The sequence below is a fragment of the Miniopterus natalensis genome, chromosome 1 (assembly GCF_054644295.1).
Source record: "Miniopterus natalensis isolate mMinNat1 chromosome 1, mMinNat1.hap1, whole genome shotgun sequence".
Classification (NCBI taxonomy): domain Eukaryota; kingdom Metazoa; phylum Chordata; class Mammalia; order Chiroptera; family Miniopteridae; genus Miniopterus; species Miniopterus natalensis.
In genome coordinates, this window is record NC_142081.1 from 28,076,236 (window position 1) to 28,094,522 (window position 18,287).

At 34.9% G+C, this 18,287-nt stretch overlaps 1 protein-coding gene across 1 annotated transcript in view; it reads left to right on the plus strand.

Annotated features, from left to right (window-relative positions):
- LOC107545655 (uncharacterized) overlaps nucleotides 1-17,648 on the plus strand; it is a 28,290-nt gene extending 10,642 nt beyond the window's left edge. The window contains 7 exon segments of the mRNA XM_087813778.1: nucleotides 2,612-2,868; nucleotides 6,008-6,143; nucleotides 7,803-7,840; nucleotides 7,842-8,112; nucleotides 8,976-9,164; nucleotides 14,016-14,243; nucleotides 17,418-17,648. Coding sequence (XP_087669904.1) covers nucleotides 2,612-2,868; nucleotides 6,008-6,143; nucleotides 7,803-7,840; nucleotides 7,842-8,112; nucleotides 8,976-9,164; nucleotides 14,016-14,243; nucleotides 17,418-17,579 — 1,281 coding nt within the window. The 3' untranslated portion in view covers nucleotides 17,580-17,648.
- The last annotated feature ends 639 nt before the right edge of the window (nucleotides 17,649-18,287 follow it).

The window sequence follows — 18,287 nt, forward strand, 5'->3', positions numbered from 1 at the left end:
ATAATTATCATATGTTCCTGCCTAATAATGGAGAAACAGGTGCAAGAGAATTATGTATAAGAAAAGCCAGCTATAGAAGAGATAAATATTAAAGTATTCAGTTGGTGGGTGTGTTGTCTAGTTTAGGCAATATGATATTGAGCTAAAAATCTTGCATAGTGCTAGATGGGCTGCTGTAATAATAAATGAGTTAAACAACTTGTAAAAAAAATGTTACTGATAACATGTATAAAAAGGCCTAGTGTTGCCAGGGGAAAATGGGGAGTAATCACTAATGGGTAGAGAGTCTCTTTAGGGGATAATGGAAATGTTCTGGAATTAGGTGGTGGTGAGGGTTGCACAACCTGTGAATATACTAAAAACTACTGAGTTATATGCTTTAAAGTGTCAATTTTATGGTATGTAAATTATCTCAGTTTTTAAAAGTGAAAAATAAAACAGTTCAATATAGCTATACAACTCTATGAATATACTAAAAACCATGCAACTGTATAGTTTAAATGGGTGAATTTATGAATTATATCTCAATAAAGCTGTTGTTAAAGTGTTATATAAATAGAATCATATATGTAATCTTTTGGGATTGGCTTTTTCACTCAGCATAATTTCCTGGAGATTTATCCAAGTTGTTGGTGTATCAATAGTTTGGTCCTTCTTATTGCTGAGTCCATGGTATGTATGTACCATAGTTTGTTTAACCATTCACTTGTCAACAAATATCTGGGTTACTTCTAATTTTTTTCTATTACAGATAAAGAATCTATGGACTTTCATGTATAGGTTTTTGTGTGAACATAACTTTTAATTTCTCTGGAACAAATCCCTAAAAGTGCAATAGATGGGTCAGAAGGTAATTGCACATTTAGTTTTATAAGAAACTGCTGCAATATTTTTCTGAGTGGCTGGACCATTTTACATTCCTGCCAGATATGTATGAGTGATCCAGTTTCCCCTCATCCTTGCCAGCATTTGGTGGTGTCACTATTTTGTATTTAGATATTTCAATACATGTGTAGTGATATCTCATTATAGCTTTAATTTGCATATACTTAATGGCTGATGATGATGTATCTATTTTTATAGGCTTATTTGCCATCCATATATCCTTTCTGATAAAGTTTCTGTAAATCTTTTGTTCATTTTCTACTTGGATTGTTTTCTGAGAGTTTAGAATTCTTTATATACAAGTCCTTTGTTGACAATCTTTATCAAGAGGCTACATATCAATTTTGGGGAAGCATACATTTAGCTAAGTCTTAAACATATTTATGGTTCATATGTCCAAATCCAACCAAACTATTCAAAATTTGGGTTTCTTTGGCATAAAAAAATAATGCAGCAGTGTTTTTAAAATCTTAGATTTTTCAAATCACTGTCCATATGGAGGAAGTAAAAAGCAGAACTGGCAAAATGCTGTGGAAGACTAATTGACAGTTTGATCACGAGGAAAACTAAACTAGATCTAGAAATTAATATGGTGTGGGTGTGAGACTCATGCTGCCTTAGGTATTTTTCATAAAACATTGTCTTAACAATATCCTAACAACAGGATAACTAAAAATGAGACCTTAAAACATAGTTTTTATATCTTAGTACAGGGAAATGGGACCACTACATTGCACAGCTCATTATTTTTATAGTATCTTAGGTGAATAGTAACCACGACAGTACAGAGAACCCCTGACTAAACTAATTAAAATAATGAAGATAATGCTGAAGTATTTTAACGATTATTGTGATTATCAGAAGTTGGGATATATTTGATAGAATAGAGTTACAGCTCGACATCTGTTGAGATTGTCATGTAAAATGTTCTAAAAATACCTCAACTTTTTCATCAGTGAACTTTTTTCACTTATCAAATGGAAGAGCAGAGGTTTAAAAAATGCTACCCAAAGATAAAAACATCACTCACCTCACAGCAGCTGTGCCCCTGCCTCTTCAATCCTTTTGATCCTTTCCTTCCAATAGCAACCTTTGGTGGCTCTCTTGTTTTTTCCCCTCGCACAAACCATCACTCTTGCTTCTCTTCATAACTTTATGAGCTCTTCTTTTCTTTATTTGCATATATATATATTACATATATATAATATATATGTAATATATATATATATTATACACACACACACACACATATATACTCAATTTAAGCTTTGCTCTTTCTCCTGACTTTCCTCTACCTATTTCTCTGATCGGCACAAATAAGGCCAGAAACCAAGTGATATAAACATAGGTTGCTCTTTAGAAGAGAGTTCTGTGCATACATGCTCCTTTGCAACACATCATAAAACAAAGCATCTATGGCCTAAGCATTAAGTATTTCTTTTCTGGTATGAATTCTAAAATTTGTTATTGGTATAATTTACTCTTGTAACAAGATTTAAACAACTTTAGTGTTGATGAGAATAAAATCACTTATTCTACACCATATGTGTCAATTTGATGTAATTTTAAAAATGTATTTAACATTGGAATATACTGTTAGATTTGAAAGCTTTCATTTTATTGTATAATAATGTGTAACTTAAATACCCATAATGATTTAAAGTCATAAATTTTCTAAAACCAAAATTATAAATGATTTTAAGTAATACTTTCCCTTTCTCATTAGCTAAGAAATCTTCAAAACAAACTTTTCGTCAAAGAAACTTCATTGCAAGAGATGAAGAGTGAGCTAGAAAGTTACAAAGAAGATAACTCGAAACAGTCATTCCAGATAATCTCCCTGAAAAATGATATCAAGGACCTAGAGGATCTTATTGCTTGTCTAACCAGAATTAAATCTTTGAAAAGCATCAATATTCAGAGCCTTGACAGAGGCAACTGGGATCTAAATGAAAGAATCATAGAACTAGAAAACCGTCTAAGGTAGGGAATTATCTTCCCCCACCCATTACTTTGTTTTTAATCATTAGCAATGTCTGTAAGTCATTTAAAACATATTTTTAAAAACATAAAATAACCTATTTTTAAAAGTGTAATAACTATAAAGTAGAGGAACTTAAGAAGGCAATGATCAAATCTGCTTCATAATATAATATTAATCTTTCCAAACAAGTTTGCTGAGAAACAGCTCCTATGTTTAATATTAAAAATAAAACAATCTTCTCATTTAGAAAAATCAAGACATCATTTGAATTAATTAATTCACTTGTAAATTCTCCCTCTAATTTTACACTGGCTTATCTTTACTTAGAAACTGTAAATTCATGAGAAAAGAACAAGTTTTATTATAGTGTAAAAATCTTAAGAACAACAAGTTACAAATATCAATTTTTTTGTTTGTTTGTTAACCCTCACCTGAGGATATTTTTTCCATTAATTTTTAGAGAGAGTGGAAGGAAGGGAGGGAGGGAGGAGCACAGCGAGAGAGAGGGAAACATACATGTGAGAGAGACACATCGATTGGTTGCTTCCCACACACTCCCTGACCATTGTGGGGATCAACCTGCAACCCAGGTACGGCAGTGCCCTTGGCTGGGAACCAAACCCATGACCCTTTGGTGCTCATGGGCCCATGCTCTAACCACGGAGCAACACCAGTCAGGGCACATATATCAATTTTGTTTTGTTTTAAGACTTTTATAGTTTTACATCTTTTTTTCTTCTTCTTCTTCTTTTAATTATCTTTAATTTTGAAAATATTACAGATGTCCCATTTTTTCCTCATTAACCCCTCCCTCCACACCCACTCCCTACCCCAGGCTTTCACCACACTATTGTCTGTGTCCATGGGTTATGCATATATGCATATAAATTCTTTGGTTAATCTCTCCCCACCCACCTTCCTTCTGAGATTCATCTGTCTGTTCCATGCTTCTATGTCACTGAATCTATTGTCTTCATCAGTTTATAATGTTCTTTAGATTCCACATGTAAGTGAGATCATGTGATGTTTATCTTTCTGTGCCTGGCTTATTTTGCTTAGCATAATATTCTCCAGGTACTTTCATGCTGTCCAAAAGGGTACAAGATCCTTCTTCTTTACAGCTGCATAGTATACCGTGGTGTAAATGTCCCACAGCTTTTTTATCCACTCACCTACTGATGGGCACTTGGGCTGTTTCCAGATCTTAGCTATTGTAAACTGTGCTGTTATGAACACAGGGGTGCATATATTCTTTCTGATTGGTGTTTCTGGTTTCTTAGGATATATTCCTAGAAATGGGATCACTGGGGCAAAAAATTTTTAATTTTTTGAGAAAGCTCCATACTGTTTTCCATAGTGGTTGCACCAGTCTGCATTCCCACCAGCAGTGCACTAGGGCTCCGCTTTCTCCACACCCTCGCCAGCAGGTCTCATTTGTTGATTTGTTGATGGCAGCCATTCTGACAGGTGTGAGGTGATACCTCATTGTGGTTTTAATTTGCATCTCTCTGATGATTAGCGATGTTGGTCGTTTTCTCATGTGTCTCTTGTCCATCTCTATGTCCTCTTTGGAGAAGTGTCTATTCAGGTCCTTTGCCCATTTTTTAATTGGGTTGTTTGTCTTCCTCTTGTTGAGTTGTATGAGTTCTTTGTACACTTTGGAAATTAGCCCCTTACCAGATATATCCTTGGCAAATATGTTCTCCCGTACAATGGGGTTCTTTTGTATTTTGAGGAAGATTTCTTTGCTGTGCAGAAGCTGTTTAGTTTGATGTGGCCCCATTTGTTATTTTTTCCTTTGTTTCTCTTGCCCTAGAGATGTATCGGTGAAAATTCCAGGCCACATATATCAGTTTTTAAATAAAAATGTTTTCCTTTCCAAAATGTAAATGTCCAGTAATTAAAACACACACAATATTCCAGGTATAGAAACAGTAATTTACTTATGGAGGAGGTGCATTTTTATATATTTGGTGGTAAGGTTTTTGTTTCTCTTAAGTATAAAGCTCTTCAAACAAACCAGGTCATTTTTATTTAAAAGTTTACTCCTTTACCAGTTTCCTTATTTGAGTAGACAGTCTTCAGTTTCCATGGAATTTTGGATATAAGAACAGGCCACAGGAAAGGTCTGAAATATCTAAAAGTTATTTGGTTAGAGAAAAATGTTTTCTTGAAACTTGGAGGCTATCATTCCTCCTTGGTGCCTGTTGGGCGTCTCACCAAACTTCTTTGCTACAATCTTGAGAGTAAAGCACAGGATCTGGTCTCCTGGGAGCTATTGCTTCCCACTGGGCCACTGACAGCAGGGCATCCTTGCAGGATTTCTGTATGCAGTGCTGTTGATTGTCAGCACGATGGCCTCTGGCCTGAGCTGCTCCATCAGCCACTGCAGGGTATTATGTTAGCCTCAGAAGACGGAACATAGGTGCTGGGCTCCGAGGTCCGGGAATTTTCTAGTTTGTTTTCAAATGTTGTTTGCCATAAGCTTGCAAGTAGTATATGAAGTCCATATTCCTGATTGATCACAGACTTTATTTTTTATTTATTTATTATTTTAAATATATCTTTATTGATTTCAGAGGGAGGAAAGGAGAGGGAGGGAGGGAGAGAGAGAGAGAGAGAAACATCAGTGATGAGAGAGTCATTGATCGGCTGCCTCCTGCACACCCCCGACTGGGGATCGAGCCTGCAACCCAGGCATGTGCCCTCACTGGGAATCGAACCCTGATCACCTGGATCCTAGGTCAACACTCAACTGCTGAGCCATGTGTGCCCGCGTCACAGACTTTAAATATAGAAGAATTTCACATAAAACCTGACTCAAAATTATTATATTTTTAAAAGCATTTTTACTGAGATATTCACATACCATTGAAATTCACCCTTTTCAAGTGTACATTCAGTAATTTTCAGTCTATTCACAGGTTGTGCAACCATCACCCCCAGCGTAACTGCTACACGACTTAACACTGGATTGTATTTCTCTCCATTTCTCTGCCATTTCTAGTCTCTCCTTAGAAATAGTTACATTTTTACTTGATACACATATTTAATATATTTTAAATGGGGAATATTTATTTTCACTATTTTAATTGAAGTTTGAATATTGAGTTGGTTTCATGATATTGTTACCTACAGAGTACATCTGGTTGAAAGAGAGAAGGCAGAACAAAAAGCAGACCTTTTGGAGAAAAAGTTAGCAGGTGCTAATGGATTCACTCCTTATATGAATATGACAGGACAAGAAGACACCTTGGGTAGTTTTACGATAAAGGTGAGAATAAATTTTGATTGATTTTCGAAGAAACAGGATTTTTATTACTGTGTGTTGCTCTGGGAGAGAATGGGCAATGCCAAGTTGAATGCTTTGTTGGTCCCCTTCTCGTCGGGGATAGAAGGAAGCAGTGCAGCACGGCTGACTGCAAGCCCTTCTGAGGAAGGACAGAAAGTGCAAGGAGGATCTGAAGGTCTAGGGATTCGGGATTCGGAAGAAAAGGTTAGAGGGAGTAGAGCTGAGAGAGAGCTGGGAGAAAAAGTGATGGTTAGGGAGTAAAATATTGAAGTGCTAAATTTCTGGTGTGGGTTATTTCCTGCTGCTGACAAAATCTGGGTTTTTGGATCTGGGTGTAAGGGTTGAAGAGGGGTGTAGGTGAAAGTTGTTTAAACAGGGGCAAGGAATTTTAAAGCTAAGTTGGTTGGATTATCTACATTGAACATTGAAATCCGGAATTATGGCATGAGTTGGGTTTAGAAGGAAGAGATGAGCCTGGTCACTTATTAGATGACAACAGGATTAGTAAACGATGTGATAGAAGAATGTTGGAGGACAATGGGAGACAGACAATTATCAAAGAACTGGTGAAAATTTATTTTTAAATTCTTAGACCATAACAGTTTATTATATAATATGAATGTATAAAACAAGGCCCATCGGAATCCAATTAATGTGAGGGGTTCCACTGAAAAAAATTCAGAACTACTTTCAAAGTATTTAAAAGTAATTTTAATTTTTAATTGCCTCTCTCAAGTAATTCACAATTACTTGAAAAAAGTAACAATTTTCTTTTTTTCACTTCTCTCACTAATCTGCCACATCTCTGAAAACTCTCCCAAAACAGAGTCCATGCAGCTCTGACCTTTTTTCCACTGCTTTTTAATTTTGCCTCTTTTTTCTAGGCTTTTAATGAGGAAAATCAATCATTACTTCAACAATTCTAGCTCTCTTTCTATTTCCCAGTTTCACATGACAAAAAACCCAGAAACTGAACTTGTTTACTCAGCTCCCAGAGTTGAAGGTGGCAAGAAGGCTAGAACTTATGAAGGGAGACTCCCCCTGCAGGAGGTTGGTGGGAGGCCAGGGGGAGTATGGCATTATCTTCTCTTTTTTTCCTATTTACAGTGGAAGCAGGATGATTACAGGAGCACAGGGGAAAGATTGGGGATGTATGTGACTTCTTTCATTCATACCTTTACATGATCAAAGTTATTAAGTGATGTTCTATAACCATAATTAAGTTTTCATGAAGAATTTCATTTCCCTGCCAACTTTTCACTTGATAATTCTGGCTTGTATCAGTTATTTTATTAGGAAACTCAAAATGCTGATTTTAAAATTTCTACCTTTCCTTCTACATTTATTAGCTCAAATTCTCTGTAAAGAGTTTACCCTCATAAACTGGGGTCGCTTGGTTAGCTGCTTCTCTAAGTTCAATTTTCTATGTTCTCAAAACTTACCTTTGTTTTAATACCTCTTGATGTTCTAGTTTGCTCTTTGGAGTATGACCCTTGTCTCTCTTATGATTCTATAACTTATTTTTTTTTGAGGGCCTTTCTCCTGAAGTTTCATGACTAGGTTTATATTTCAAAAGAGGGGAATTAGGTACCTCCAGATTAAAGTACAAATGGGAAGTTTAACACGTGTTGGCATGTTTAGGATGAAGGTAAAGCTCTCCTGGCCAAAAACTCTGAGAGAGAATGTTTTTCACTCTGAAGGACCAAAACAGGGGCAGAAAATTTGGGATAAATATCAAGATTTGATCCATAAGGAAAAACAAAAATGTAAATTAGACAGACCTCCATATTCATTCGGCTGGGAAACTAAAACTGCACAATCCCACTATCAGAAACTCCTCGGTCAATTGGCTTCCCTTCTGAGCAGCAGTGTTGTCCCCATCCCAGCCCCGGAGGAAGCTGTGAAAGAGAGGATTCGGGAAATTGGTGCAAATGAGCCATCTTGGGAGTCTGTAAGTGTACTGATGGACAAGTTATTCTTTCAGAGTTGTTTCTTTTAAGATGTGGATTTTGGTATTAGCCAATTCAGTAAACTCTGTGGCTCTAAATGTTACTTTTGATTTTATTACTAGAGTAATAAGAGAGAAGAGTATGTCCATTATTACAGCAGAGGTAGTGTAGTGTGTTTGTTAAGAGCACTGAGCTCTGCCATTGCCATCATCCAGGTTTTGCCTCAGTTTCATTTCTAAAATTTGGCAGGAGTAGGGGAGTGAGGGGGATTTGGTGGTGGTGGAATAATTCCAATCTCAGGGTGGTTATAGGCTTACATGGGTTAATACGTGATAAATGCTTAGTACAATTAAGCTCAATGAATGCTAGCTTAAAAATAGTGGTATGGTGAACATAATGTTTCCATCATGAGCAAACAGGTCGGTCAGTGCAGTGTAATAAACTGTCAAATAAGTTATTTATCTGAATTCATTGGTCAAGATTGAACCAGCAGGTTTAAGTGAGATCTCCCTGTTGTGTTCAAATCACTTTAGAAACATTTCACGACTCTTTACCACTGCAATTCAAAGGCAGATGAGTATTGCTTAAATTCAATGTGTCAGTAAAATCTTCTACACAGTAGTCTGTTTATTGTAGAGTTCCAATTTTTTCACATCCTCTTCTCAAATTTATCACACAATTTATTACTCAGTACTAACTAAAATGTCTTATATTTCTATATCAAACCTTTCTATTTTTTTGAAACCAGCATCTATTTAGTAACTTAATGTTGCTACAAAATCAGTATAGTAGAACTTGCACAGTATTGAAATGAAATAGAAATCATGGACTATCAGGAAGTTATATCTATATTTTTTCTTTACAGAGAACCAAAGGCCCTCGGCAGGAAATTCAGATGCTCACTAAGCAACTGGAGCAGCTGCATCATCGCCATGAAGAATCAGCCCAAACTGAAGAGAAGTGTAGGGATCAAAATAAACCCTTGAAACATCTGGAGGGAAAAGTGGCTGTTAATGACTTTTTTCAAGGGAGATTAGGCTTGGGCAGGAATAAAGTAAGAATTACGTGAAGTATAAGGCATTTCTTTGACAGTGAAAATGATCATATTTTGTTATGTTATCTGATGTTTAAAGCTGTCACTACTACTTACACTTTTTTAATATTGGAAAAGGGAGAAACATTTGTTACAAAGCATTCAGATTTTTCAGAAAGCCTCTCCTCACTTCGTATCTTCCGTTTCTCATTTTACACATATTTGGTGTGTATTGTGAGAGCATTTTATTAATGTGTTTCTTAATGTACTTTAAAAAGAGGGTCAGAGGATGGGGGCTCAAAGGAATGGCTCTGAAGGTGGAAGTTCAGGCACCGTGTCAGCTAGATACGGTGCGTACTGGGAGGGGCCCTTGGTGATATTCCTCAGTGATTAATGTGTAGACCATTACCTTCTGCTTCTCTAAATCTGTAAGGAAAACTCAGTCCTAAAAGTGGGATGGACATAGGCAGGGTGCAGTATAATTTATTTTCAGGAGATTTTTATTCTATTTCACTACCTCTCCATAGAATTGCTTGTCGTACTCATGCCTATGTTATATTATTTCTATAATTGCTATGGCCCAAAGTGTAATCTCACTCACTCACTCACTCACCATTTACTCGTTTAGTCACTCTTTCCATTCATTCATCTAATACGTATTGAACACTCAGTTTAAAAAACTTCCAGCACTGAATGAAGTGTACCAACAATGTCCTCCATAGAGTCCAAAGATGAATCCATCTCCTACTGCTAGTTCCTTTCCCATCTCCTTCCCAAAGAAAATCAGTCTAATGTATTTAATGTGTATCTTTTTGTTTATGTATTTTCTTTTAAATGTGATTTTTGTGCATATATTTTAAATCTGTGTAAATGATATTGCATTTAAAATATCATTCTACTCAGCATTTCATATATTTAAATTAATTGGGGATAGCATTGATTAATAACATTATATAATTTTCTGGTATACAACATTGTAATTCAATATCTGTATACTGTAACTGTTCCATGTGTGCTTATAAAGAATGTGTTCTCTGTTTGTTGGATATAAGTTTCCATAGGTAGCTAATGATCAAGCATATTATTCATATGGCTTAGATTGTCAGTATCTCTGATTATTTTTGTTTCTTTGATTCTGGAAAAGATATGCTAATTCTCCCAGTACAATTTTTGATTCATCCATTTGTCCCTACAGTTCTGTCAGATTTTGCTTTATAGCCTATTGGATCATATGGTCTTATGATGAACTTTGCTGTCTTGTTCTTTTGAGCACTAGAAAACATTTTCTTTTTTTGTCCTTTATAAAATATTGCTTTAAATTCTCCATTTTCAGAAGTTATGGTTACTGATGCAATTTTCTTTTGGTTCATGCTTGCTTGAATGTGATATATCTTTTTATCTTTCTGTTTTTCTCTGTGGTAAAAGACAATATATGGTTGTATTGTTAAAAATACAATTGGAGGACATCCAGCCAATTGGGGAATTTAACACATTTACATTTATTGCAATTATTATTATATTAGGACATATTTTTGTTAACTTATTTAATAATTTCCATATATTTTATTCCCCTCCCCCCAGAGGGGCTCTATTTTCCAGGTTTCTTTTAGATAGATCAATTTTTTCCCCCCTGCTTGTTTTAAATTTATATATTCCACTTTTATTCTGATGCTGGTGTTATCTAATTACAAACAACACTCTTATTTACTTAATATTTACAAGAATGTCATGCCTGTTTAGTCTCTGACCTCAGTCCCCAATTATGTTATTTTCTAAATTCTTTTAAAAAATGTATGTTTTTATTGATTTTTAGAGAGAGGGAGATAAAAACATCAGTTGGCTGTCTCCTTCATGCCCCCCCACTGGGGATTGAGCCTGAAACCTGGGTAGTGCCCTGACCGGGAGGTGCATGAGTCGACACTCAACTGCTGAACCACACCAGCCAGGCTATTCTCTAAATTCTTAATTTCTGGGCTGTTGAATATACTTTTTCTGTTTTCTTTAATTTGGTCCTAATTATTTTTAGATAACCGCTAAACTTGAACAAGGTATTTATTTGATCACCTCAGTTGTATATCCCTTGAAGCAACATCCTTTCCTACAAGAGTTTTTAACAATTGGATCTGTCTGGCAAACTTACTGATACCACATGTGCCTCATAGCATTTTTATTATACCCTCATATTTTAATGACAGTTTGGCTGGACATAAACTTCTAAGTTCTTTCTTCATTAAATTCCTTAAAACTTCCTCCTTGCATCCCCCCTTACTGTTGAGATGTCTGATAGCAAAGTGAGTCCCATTCTTTTGTAGATGATTTACTCTTTCTCTCAGGAAGCTTTTAGAGTTCTCTCTTTTGCTTTGATGTTCTTAAATTTTGTTATAATATGCTTAGATGTATGGTTTTTCCTTCTCTCTCTTGTTTGGCACTTTATGAACTTTTTAATATAAGTCTTTCATCTGTCAATTTCATCACTTATTTCAACATTTTATCCCCTCCATTTATTTTCTTTTGATTTCATTTTTCACTCTTCTGTTTTATATACTCTCCTGCTGTGATTAGTATCTGAAGGTTGGATTCTAAGTCTATCCTTCATTTCTTTGTGTAATGATTAATTTTATGTGTTAACCTGGGTAGGCTTTGGTGCCCAGATGTTTGTTCAAAAAGCAGTCTAGATGTTGCGTTTTAGGTCTAACATTTAAATCAGAAGACTTTGAGTAAAGCAGGTAATCTCATATAATGTGGATGGGCTTCATCCAATCAGTTGAAGGCTTTAAGAGAAAAAGACTGGGACACCCTTAAGAAGAGAGATTCTACTTACAAACTGCCTTTGGATTTAAGCCACAAGGTCAACTCTTCCCTGGGTCTCCAGCCTGCTGGCCTGCCCTGCAGAATTTGGACTTGCCAGGTCTCACAATTGTGATTGGCCAAATCTCTGTCTCTCTCTGTCTCTCACATGTACACATATACACACACAGGCACCTGCACATGCACACCACCCTATTGGTACCGCCTCTCCAGAGAACCCTAATATACTTTGCTTAAAAAAATAGTTTATATATTTTTATCTTTTCCTGTTGCCTTCTATCAAAGTTTCTTAGCTTTATCCATCCTACTTAGCTCATCTGTGTTGTTCATTTAAACTATTATTTTTGTCATATCCAATATTTCTACTTGGTTGTCTTTATAATTTCTTAACCTGTTAATGTCATTCCTTATCTCCTGAGGAACTCCTTTAACTTTGAGTAAAATTAAGGTAATAATTTTTGCATTAAACTGAAAGTGATCAGGGAAAACATGGCCTTATCCTAAATTTCATTTAGTGGCAAATGAAGAATTAGTCCCACAGAATACATTTAACAGAGGACAAAAATTAAGTAGGTTAATGATTACACTGTATGAGTTGAACTATTCAATATAAATTTTATACTTGTCAAAGTGGCAACTTGTAAGTACTGTTTACATTTTACTCAGCTTTGTAATGATATAATTTTGGACAAATTAAAAATATATTTTTGATTCTCAATATTTAAAAATGCTTAAATGAGATTAAGATACTTATATTAATAATCTACTTTTTCAGATACCCATAATTTAAATACTTATAATTTTAGTCTGATCATTTTTGATAATTTGGTACATAAGCTCTTTCCCTTTAGAAGATCTTTATTTTATGTATTCCAACAGGATTTTATAATGAAGTCTTTCTTGTAAAATTTGTTCTTTGTTCTTTTGTAGATTTTCTGCTCACTATAAACAGCTTATTATACCATTTCTATTTGAAATACTTATTACTAATATAGATAAAAGTCTTTGATATGTTTATATTTTTATTAAATATCTACCACCTTATTGAATTCACTTATGTCAAATAGTTTTCTTTACTAGAGTTCTTATGTGTTCTGGACATGATTGTATATTATTATATTATTTTTTAGGAAATAAAGTATTTCTTTTAGATTCTCAACTTACTGTTCTGAGTTACAAAATATTCTTTTAGATTTTTATATTTTCAATATCTATGCATTCTGTATGTTTCTCCTTCCTAATATAGTGTGTTTTCAATTCCTTTCCTCTTTAACCAGGCTTGCTTGGGACACTTATTTTATCTTTCCAAAGAACCAGTCGTTCTTTTTTATATACATTTTACTAGTTTTTTATTTATATATAATGAAAATATATTATCTTTTAAAAATCCACATCCTTTCTTTTTCTATTTTTTTCTGGTAGTAATTTTATAAATTACAGAAGATTAGAAAGAATAAAATTAAAATCATCCAGAATTCTACCACTTTGAGATAACTAGTGTTAATACATAGGTATATTTCCTTCTGACTATTTTCCATGCATATTTTGACATAATTGAGATAGGCACAGTATATTTTTATCCTGCTTCTTTCATTTAACTATATCATTAGTATTTTAGCAGAAATTTTTGAAAACTTGATTTCTAGGAAATCTATAATCAATCGTATGTCACTTATTTAATTGTTCTTTTTGATGTTTGCATCAGTTTTTTTTTTTCATGTTGTGAATAATGTTGTAAATGATACCTTGGTGCATGAATTGTTATTTAAATATTGGGTTATTTCCTCATAATACATTCCTAGAAAAGTTGAGTTAATCTATGCTACCACCTGGTGTTAGTAAAATTGTCTGCTTAACTGTACCCTTGTTAGGATGGAGCCATCACTTTTATTGCCATATTTTACTTTCTGGATTATTTTAATTATGCATATTTATTGTGAAAAAATATTTTACTTATGTAAGTATTGTTAAGTCTGCAATTTATGAGTCTAGAGTAGATCTGGTATGCTAGTGTAAACCACCATAAAACAGAACTTTATTTCAATACTGTTGATTTCTTCAAAGGAAAACTCCAGGACTAAGAATTCCCAGATAGGCGAGAACAGCAAAATGTTTAAACAGCTAGAGAAAGACAACAAGCAACAAACATTATTGAATATTAAGCAGAATTTGCAGATTGCGACAACTCAAAGATTAGAGGAAGAAATTCAGCAACTTCAGAAACAGCTCAGCGACTTGAAATTGTCAAATAAAAATATGAAAACTCAACTGAAAAGAGTAAATGTCCTTAAAGTAAGTAAAGGCAGTGAGGCTTTCAAATATTTATTTAAGCTTTGGTTTGTTACTATTCTAGCTGCATGTTTCTCATTAAACTTAAAAATATTAACATTAAAATTACACACATACAAAAATATATATATTAAAGCATATATGATAATAAAATTTGATGCCTGCAAATCTACTACTAATCTTTAAGAAAACAAACTATTATCAATCCCGTGGAAGCCCCCAAGTATTCCTCTCCATACTCCTCAAAGGTAACTTCTAGATCCCTTGCTTTTTGTTTTACTCTTACTTTATTGGGGTAGTAGTTAAATGTTTTAGTCATTTTGGGGGCTCTTCTTTGGGCCTTCTCTATTTCAAGCTTCAGTTGTAGTATTTCTTTTTTTTTTCTTTTTCTTTTTAATATATCTTTATTGATTTCAGAGAGAGGAAGGGAGAGGGAGAGAGAGAGATAGAAACATCAATGAGAGAGAGTCGTCATCAATCCGCTGCCTCTCGCACGCCCCTGACCGGGGATGGAGCCCACAACCCGGGCGTGTGCCCTGACCGGGAACTGAACCTCGATCTCCTGGATCCTAGGTCGATGCTCAACTGCTGAGCCACGCCCGGCTGGGCCAGTTGTAGTATTTCAAATGTATACCTTTTATCTTAAACCACAGGTACACTAAATACTTATTGATCAACTTTTTTTATCAGCAATATTTCTTCACTGCAGAACCACTTATTTTCTCTGTTTCTGTATGTAATTAGCACAGGCTGTACTGTAAGACTTTTAAGGACATGGAACACTTGTTAAACCTCTTTAAACCTCCAAGTGCCTAGTTTATAAAAGTGTTCAGTGACTGTTGGTTATTGATGAGTACGGTGGTGGCGAAATGTCCTCTTCATTCATAGATTGTGGGATTTTCCTTCCTTTCCATGTATCTATTACCTCTTAAAAATAAAAAAAGAAGAAAGGATAGAAGCATGAATTATCATTCATCACGCCTGCCTGTTATTTAAAAAAAGAGATCTAATCGCAGTCATCTCCCTTTCCCTCAACCTTAACCTTATACCCTCACAGGACAAAACCATTAAGAAGTTCAGGCAATCTTTAATAAAAGTTGAAGCAATGAAAGGGAAGGCAGTTATGAAAACAGATAACTTGAAAACTACATTAGAGTTGGCCAAGGAAGAGGCAAGATGGGACAAAGACAAGGCCCATCAGATGTTAGATGCTGCCACTCCCGAGTTCTGCACGGCAGATACACTTGAAGAAGTATCAGGACCACCACAAGAGGTTTTTAAAAATATTATTATTCTCATTACTCTATTAAGATTCTTTAAATTGAAGTAATAACACCCACCTCAACTTAAACTCTATCTAACTTAGACAAAAGGGAATTTATTGGCTTATGGAATCAAAGGAAGTTAAACAACCAGAGCTCTTGGAGGGCAGAGATGCACCTGGACCCTAGGATGAGCACCTGGAAACTTATAAGCCTTTTTCACCATTTCTTCTTGGCATCTTTCTGTGTGTCAGCTTGTCTGTCTGACTGAAAACCACAGAGTTTTATAGTTAAGAGCTTTTGGGACAAGAGAGAGGGTCCCTAGAAAGAGTCTTTATAAGCCCAGCTTAGATCAAATGCTTATCCTTGGTGAATTCACACTGGCAAAGGATGGGATATATGATTATCTTATCTTAGGTTTTTGTACCCATCCTGTGACTAACCAAAGACAGGGGGAGCAGGGATGTGAAATAATGGAAGTTCAAGGGAAACCATGTGTTTGGGGTTGGGTCACTTTCTAGGACAAGAGGGTAGTGCTTCTAAACTTGCCTAGATTTTCACTATATTATAAAGCAGGTATTTTAAGAATTCTTAAAAGCCTGATAATTTTGGGCTGTTGTGGGATTATGTATGCCGTACATCCATATATTACTTTCTTAAGAAATATGTAACTTTAACCAATTCTCTTGAGAATCCTAAAAAAATCACATCATGAGACTATCATTTTCTTTTTCTCTTTTTTAGCTTCTGCATATTCACGTTCTTGATTTAAAAAAAAAATCTTTATTGATTTCAGAGAGAGGAAGGGAAAGGGAGAGAGAGATAGAAACATCAATGATGAGAGAGTCATTGATCGGCTGCCTCTTGCACGCCCCCTACTGGGGATCAAGTCTGCAACTCAGGCATGTGCCCTGACTGGGAATCAAACTGAGGTCTCCTGGATCAATGCTCAACAGCTGAGCCAGGCCCTGCCAGGCTCTTGATCGTTTTAATTCTTCTCAGTGTTCCTGATTATATTTTCAGTCAGATCTCTTCTCCTTCAGGCACTCTGTAGTTTACTCTTCATTTCTCAGAAGGTTTTGTCTGAGTTCCATCATCACATTTCCTTAACCATGAAGCATCTTAGCCATCTTTTTTTTGGTCCATTTCTATTCTGAAATACCACATTTAGAAAGGTGTTTTTCACCCCATGTCTGCAAATCATTGTCTAATTAATATTTAATTCATATCTGGTACCGTGTCAAACATGTTTCACCTGCTTGATGGCTGTTTGGGTGATCCTGCCTTTCTTCCAGGCCGATTTCTTTTCCTTCCCCACTTGTCAGTGTTCTGATCCACCAGGTTTCAGACTTGTTCTGCATAAATTTCCCCACTTATGCATCCTCCTGTTTCTGCAACACCAATGGAAACCAGCTGCATTCTCCAGCGTGGATACTGGAGCTGCCTTTGCTGGTTTATGATATTTCCCCACTTAATGCAAACTGAAGTCTGTGGTATTATCTAGTTATGCTTTATGCATGATTTATGGATGCTTTTATCTGCTTTCCTTGTTGATCACTATGGTTTTAGGAGGATGGGTGGAGAGAGATGTATTTAGGGGACTACTACTATTACCATATAGGAAATCGGAAGTTCAAAAAGAAATTACCTTCCAGATGAAAAATAAGCAGCAGTAAAACTAGATTTAGTCTATAAAAGTGAAAAAATAAGAAAAAAATCTTAAAAGAAAATTTAAAATAAAGACTACTTTTTATAAAGGGACTATTTTTCTAGCTTAAAAATATTTGAATATAGAATGTTATATTTCACAAAGAAATGTTTAATGAAACTAAATTTCTCATACCAGTTTCACTGTACACAATAAATAGGTGACCAAAACTAATGACGTCTTGATTTTTATGGTGGCTCTTTGCAGCGTGTCAGCTTTAGAGAAACTATAATGAAGATGTTGGGATTTAACATGAAAACAGCAGACAAGGAAATTATCACTCACCTAAGGCTTGTTATCCAAGCTTATGAAACATCTAACAAATCGAAGATTGCTTCTGATTGTGAGCCTGGACAGAATAATGCATAAAAAAAAAAGTTTCACCTTCTCATTGCTGCCAACAAGAACTCAGCAGATATGGACATTTCCTCCAGCATCTTGAATATAGCTACAAGATAAATAAAATGCTTTGGAAAATTTTTCTTGAATCTGTTCTCTCCTTTGATGTTTGGCATTCAACTTTTCTTTGTCATAATCATAAATGTGCTATATATTTACTTATGGTCTAATCTAGATGACTTGTACTATATAATATCCAATTATATTTATTATTAACTCTATTTTAAACAGGATATTAATCAGAACTTCTATTTAGTTGGAATATTTATATCTATAGTTAACAGCCTGTTTCTAGAATGAACAATTTATTAGGTATACCCACTTAGGAATCCAGGTAAAGTTGTATTCTATAACTTGAAACTATCTTATCTCTTTGATAACTGTGAAAATCAGCTATGAAATATTGAAGAGTAGGAAAGTCATCAAGAATTCTTATAAATGTGTAATAGGCTGTATTGTGTTTTATTTTCTTAGTATTTAATAGTGTCTGCTAGTGTTTGCCTAATAGTAGGCCAATTTCTAAGTTAATGGGCTACTTTTAAAATACTATAATTTCTAATTTATTTTATTTAAAATAGTTAACTGCTCTTCTTCCAAGGGAGTTTTAGATTTATCCAAGATGTCGTCTACAGGAATAGGTCAGAATCTGGACAGGCCTGTGAAGACTCAATGCCTGCT